This window comes from Quercus suber, unplaced genomic scaffold, assembly GCF_002906115.3.
Source record: "Quercus suber isolate HL8 unplaced genomic scaffold, Cork oak 2.0 scaffold_38, whole genome shotgun sequence".
NCBI lineage: Eukaryota > Viridiplantae > Streptophyta > Magnoliopsida > Fagales > Fagaceae > Quercus > Quercus suber.
Window position 1 is genome coordinate 1,138,629 of NW_027069503.1, and position 6,436 is coordinate 1,145,064.

The following is a 6,436-nucleotide window of genomic DNA, read 5'->3' on the forward strand; positions in this document are numbered from 1 at the left end:
GGAGTAAACTGATGTGGCTTTTTGGACAGATGTCAATCATTGATTGGACATAAAACACCAAATGTGATTTTGAGCTGGTATTATGGAAACATATTCTACTTTCTCGGCCCAAAGAGATAAACTCCCTCAATCCCATCACGCTTTAATTCCTATTATTATATTTATCCTGCATCGGCCGCTATTCAACTTAAATTAAAGTCTCGGTTGGCTTCCGAGTCCAAACAAGCAAGTTATGTCATAGATCAAATTTCGTATGTGCTTTCATCATCATTGTCCTTGTTATAGCGTCATTGCATTAATCAACTTGATATTGCTGCCACTATATAGGTCCACTACCATACCATCTTTAAATCCATTCTATTTTGTAGAAAAAAAAAAAAAAAAAAAAAAACTCATTACCAAATCTCGTTCTCCTTCTCCTAAGAAAAATAGGCAAAATATCATGGAAGAAGCGCAAGACATTGTGATTGTGGGAGCTGGAATTGCTGGCCTTACAACATCCTTAGGACTTCATAGGTATCCTTCCTCTCTCTATTTTATAACGATGTCCATGTTTGTCCATTTGTTTAATTGGTTTAGTCTTTTTTTTTAATATATAGTTTATTTATTAACTTATTTATTTATAGTTTCATACCCAGTTTGTTAAAACTCTCACTTTCTCAAAATGGAGAGATCCTAATGCTTTAAGTAAATAAGCAAATCCAAGCAAACGCTCTTAACAACGCAAATATTTGTGTAGGTTGGGTATTCGAAGCTTAGTATTGGAATCCTCAGATAGTTTGAGGGTCACAGGATTTGCCTTAACAACATGGACAAATGCTTGGAAGGCCTTAGATGCTGTTGGCATTGGTGACTCCCTCCGACAACAACATAAACAGTTTTATGCGTAAGTACTAATTAAGTAGACTTCTCTCTTAATTTGTGTCACTTTTTTTTGGTAACTTGTTTTGTGCATTCCTAGTTTGTTAGAGGTTCAGTGAGTTAGCTTAATGTCCAGTATCAGAGTTTAAAAAAAAAAAAAAAATCGTTTGAAGGCAAAACCTTTTGCGAAGACATGTTACTTAGAACAAATTAATTATGATTTACTTCCCAATTGAAAAACTTGGAATATATATAAACTTCTACATGTATTTGGTTAATTTTTACGATTGATTCATTGATATATCAAAAAAAATATATAGTCACTCTTTTTCTTTTTCAATGTTAATAATGAAACTAGCTCCCATCACAAATACAAGAACATGCACACCATGTATTCTGACCAGCAGATAATGTATGCAGGAATTTGAATACCTCTACAGTTTCAGGAGTTCAAACAGCAGCGACGTCATTTGAAGGCAAAGGAAAACAGTAAGTTAAAGCACTTGCAGATAGCAATGATTATAGTGCCCCTATATCATACAATAATTCTCTCTCTCTCTCTCTCTCTCTCTCTCTCTCTCTCTCTCTCTCTCAGTGGGCACATTGACAGGAGAAAATTTCTTGTACATGATCTATATGCATGCATCCTCATTCCTCACTATAATAATACGTGGATCCAATAGGACCAACAGTGAGAAATATGATGTATATATGTGTAATGTATAAGATTGAGATAATTATTGCATTGACAAAGATAGCTAAATTTTGTACCCCAACCAATCCCATCCTGTCCTACAATGTTTTTACTGCCATAACAAGGGAAGGGGTTTGTTTTTTTTTTTTCACACGTTGTGTTGATTTTATAAGTGAAAACGTGGGTTTAACTCACGTTTTCAATCTATATATGAAAGAGTATTTTTCCAAAAGGGAATGGGATGGGGACAGATTTTACCTGTCTCTGTGTATATATAAAAATATATTTTGTGCTTTTTACACATCTTATTACTAACCTCCAAAACATTCTCTTTTAATACTCTTTCAGCCATCATTCTTGTCTGTTGTCAATGTCGAGTACTTACGGATTGGTTTGAATACTATTTATTTTGTTAAAATTAAAAACTTATTACTGTAAGTATTATAGATAAAAATAAAAGTTAGTTAAAATAGTACAGTGAATTCTATAAATAGTGCCAAAAAGTGCAGTGGAGCTCATAAATAATAGCAAAAATAAACTGAATAGCAAAATAATTTTAATTTTTAATCATAACCCAAACGCACACTTAGAATCACTATATGGTGAAATGGTAAAATTTTTTGGGTTGCCAAGTGCAATCCTTCCCAAAACCTCACTAATTCTTAAGTGGGATTAACATTGGGTAATGGCCCTTACTACCCTTTTTTAGACTCGTGGTTGTATTGATACAACTTACTAAACTTAGGTGACAAAAATTTATAAATACAATTGTAACAATTTTAATAATTTTATGTTAATTTTATAATTCATAATTGAGATGCTTTAAGCAAGCCTGGTAATTGCTGTTTGTGCAGTGGAGACCACGAAGTTCGTTGTGTGAATAGGAAGCTGTTGTTGGAAGCCCTAGCAAAGGAGCTTCCAAGTGGCACCATTAGGTTCTCTTCCAAGGTGGTTTCTATAGAGATATCAGGCTTCTTTAAGCTTGTGCATCTTGCTGATGGAACCGTTCTCAAGACTAAGGTAAATTCACTCAAGTGTTAGTATCACTATCACATATTTTTCTTTTTCTTTTTTCTTGCTTTTGGGTCATTGTCTGGGGTAATGTTCAAGTTTCTTGCAGCCAAGCACAAGAGTGTGAGTGTTGAAAGCATTTACTTGATGTATAAAATAAAAGATCCATTAAATACCATAATTATCTCATACATTGAATATATTAAAAAAAAAAAAAAAATTCTTATAGATGTGGGTAACCCACACGTTGCAAATAGGGTGGATACATGTATATTCATGTATCTTCTTTATGATTTAGCAAAAAAAAAAATGTATCTTTCTATATAAGATATTTCTGGTTAGTGACATGTATATTATTTTTGTTATAAAAGTCTTAGCCGAAAGGTAGTTTTCTGTGTCCATACTTTGCACCTAATCTGCCTGGTTGGATGTATAAGCAGCCTACAAGGTAGGCCCAGAAAAGACAAATGATTATAAAAGATTCCATAGATGAGTGGACCGTTTATCTTCTGGGCCCACATATGCTCAATTCATATTTATCACAAATTAGCAAGTTAAAGAGGATAGTGATTTCTTTATGAATTAGATAAAGGAGTAGATGAAATATTTTAGAATAAGGTCTCTGATCTATGGGGAATGATAAAATTATTCACGTATATTTTAGCCACCTGATGTATTTAATAAGTGATGTGAATTATTTAAGTAATACACTTGAGTGGTTTTATGTATCTCCACGTAATAAATGAGAGAAAATTCTTCAAAATTGATTTGGAGAAAAATTGTGTCCAAAATTTTTTATAGATGTGAATCCTAAATCAAACTCAAAATGAATACTTGGGCACTTAGGTCACACATATTCTCACTTTTTAGTAATTAGTGATGTCGGAATCCTAAGCCAATCTCAAAAATTGTATTCTAGCTTATAAAAATAATATCAAGAGGCCTGTGAATTAGTAGCATTGTTGAAATCTTTCCCATAGGAGAATTTAGATTCAAATCCACAATAAAATTAAATAATGTAGTACTTAAACTATCTATGTGTTTTATTGTATAATTACTTGGGCGTTATTGGAATATCAACTTTGTAAATGGAAGGTGTTGATTGGATGTGATGGAGTGAACTCAGTGGTGGCAAAGTGGTTCGGCTTCAAGGCACCAACTTTCACAGGAAGAGCTGCTATCAGAGGTTGTGTAAATTTCAAGTCCAATCATGGGATTGAGCCTAAGTTCTTTCAGTTCTTTGGGAAAGCATTCCGGTCTGGTTTTCTTCCTTATGATGACAATGGCGTCTATTGGTTTTTGACATCCAACGAAGGTGAGCCTGAAGAACCAATTCAATACTTGCTTGATTCTTTGCTTTTGGAGCATGTTGATTGGAACATTAAATCAAAGATACAAAATTTTTTTAACAACTAATTTCCTTTCATCTCAATTTAAATTGATTAATTTTATGATTCAAAATAAATAGTACAAATATTTAGTGTCATGTCATTTAAATTATTAAATGGCTTATAGCAATTTGTACATAGATCCAAAATTGAAATATTAAACGTGATATGAAATTTCTCCATTTTAAGTAAAATGAGGAGAAAATTCTATTCCTTTCATAACTGTAATGTGAATTGAAATGATTGGTGCATTATACAAGTAGTTTACATGGTGAATCAATATATAAAAATGATATTTTTGAATCACAACTTCTCATGTAAGCAAATTATGAAAATAGTTGTGTTTAGTTTTTGTCTACCTTATTTTTTGTGCATGGATGTACGGTGTAAGACCCAATTCAAGATGATTGGTTACTTGAATCCAATTTCCATATTAATAGTTTCTCAATATAATCATAGTTTACATTGTTTATTCAATAAAGTCTAGGAACACAATTATCAACAAAAATAAATAAATAAATCTAGCAACACAATTTAATTTGTTCGTAAATTTTTTAACAATTGTTGATATAATATGTTGTAATTGGTGCATAATTAAAGTGTTGTCAATGATGGATCTCAGTAAAACTGATGTTGCTTCAATCATAAAAGATTTTTTAAGCAATCATTTAAAAATGCCAAATCCCTAACATTTCCATACTTTTATCACAGTTTGTTCTTATTCATATCTTGCAGATAAAGAAAGAGAAGATGACCCAGTTAAAATGAAGCAATTTGTCTTAAGCAAGTTAGGAAATGAATATGTACCTGATGAAATAAAGGCCATTGTTGAAAACACTGAACTAGATTCAATTATATCATCTCCATTAAGGTACTGTTACTTGAATCCAATTTCCATATTAATAGTTTCTCAATATAATCATAGTTTACATTGTTTATTCAATAAAGTCTAGGAACACAATTATCAACAAAAATAAATAAATAAATCTAGCAACACAATTTAATTTGTTCCTAAATTTTTTAACAATTGTTGATATAATATGTTGTAATTGGTGCATAATTAAAGTGTTGTCAATGATGGATCCCAGTAAAAATGATGTTGCTTCAATCATAAAATATTTTTTAAGCAATCGTTAAAAATGCCAAATCCCTAACATTTCCTTGTATACTTTTATCACAGTTTGTTCTTATTCATATCTTGCAGATAAAGAAAGAGAAGATGACCCAGTTAAAATGAAGCAATTTGTCTTAAGCAAGTTAGGAAATGAATATGTACCTGATGAAATAAAGGCCATTGTTGAAAACACTGAACTAGATTCAATTATATCATCTCCATTAAGGTACAGACATCCTTGGGAGCTTCTTTGGGGAAACATAAACAAAGAGAATGTATGTGTAGCTGGTGATGCACTCCACCCCATGACCCCAGACATTGGCCAAGGTGGTTGTGCTGCCTTAGAAGATGGTGTTGTTTTGGCCAAGTGTCTTGCTGGGGCTTTACTAAAAGAACAAAGTGAGGAAACAAAAGAGAAAGGTGATAGAGAAAGAGAGGAATATAAGAGGATTGAGATGGGGTTGAAGAAGTATGCCAAAGAGAGGAGATGGAGAAGCATTGAGCTCATAAGTACAGCTTATATTGTTGGTTTTGTACAGCAGGGTGATGGAAAAGTGACAACCTTCTTCAGAGACAATATATTGGCTGCATTTTTAGCTGGGTTACTGTTGAAGAGAGCCGATTTTGATTGTGGGAAGTTAAGCTTTTCTTGAATGCAGTCATGTACATTTGCTTTGCATTATTTTTGCTATTTTTTTCATTTTATCAATTGACATGAGCATAAAGTGAGAGGATGTGCTAATTAAGATATATGTCATTGTTATTCTAAACAACTCTAGTTGTTTTTCTTGTCAAGTGTGGCATCATCTACCATGAAATAAAACATGAATTCTAATCTCCCTCTCCTCCACTTTTTGTAGGAAAAAAAGAAAAATCATACAAATTGAAAAGAGAAAAAGTGGACTAATTAATTTATACTCAATTTAATTCAATTTTCAAGGAAATTGACTAATGAGTATCTACCTAACTAAGCTTATTTGATTGATATACAAATTTTTAAAGGATGTGAGAAAGGGAAGAGAAAAAGAGAGTCAAGAAGGTTAATCTATGGTGCAAGTGTGGCTGTCATGCGAGATGGATGAGGGATTGAAAATCATTGCTAAAGATAAATTGTGAGGAGTTTTCAAGATTCTCTTCATTTGCTTTGAAATGAAAATAATCTATTTCAAGGTTTAGATTTAATTTAAATGGATTTAAAGAACAAGGTTTCATGTCATATTTAAACTCTATTCCACCAAATAAAAAAGTTAACTATTTTTTTAGATAAGAAACAATAACTACTTTAAATGACATGACATTATATTCAAGTTTATATCTTAACATGAAATGTACTCTCTTCATTTCAAAGGACATGGAAAGATTTTTTTT

General features: G+C 31.9%; 1 protein-coding gene across 1 annotated transcript; it reads left to right on the top strand.

Annotated features, from left to right (window-relative positions):
* Positions 1 to 376: 376 nt before the first annotated feature.
* On the top strand, positions 377 to 5,905 carry LOC112029634 (monooxygenase 2). Its single transcript, XM_065770994.1, has 6 exons — positions 377 to 516; positions 740 to 886; positions 1,282 to 1,350; positions 2,410 to 2,575; positions 3,662 to 3,881; positions 5,159 to 5,905. The coding sequence occupies exons 1-6, from the start codon at positions 443 to 445 to the stop codon at positions 5,719 to 5,721; spliced, it is 1,239 nt and encodes a 412-aa protein (XP_065627066.1). The 5' UTR covers positions 377 to 442; the 3' UTR covers positions 5,722 to 5,905.
* Positions 5,906 to 6,436: the final 531 nt, after the last annotated feature.

Coding starts and splice junctions, on each gene's coding strand:
- LOC112029634 (XM_065770994.1), top strand. CDS start 443: ATGGAAGAAGCGCAAGACATTGTGATTGTGGGAGCTGGAATTGCTGGC. Junction 887..1,281: donor CAACATAAACAGTTTTATGC/GTAAGTACTAAT, acceptor TAATGTATGCAG/GAATTTGAATACCTCTACAG. Junction 1,351..2,409: donor TTTGAAGGCAAAGGAAAACA/GTAAGTTAAAGC, acceptor CTGTTTGTGCAG/TGGAGACCACGAAGTTCGTT.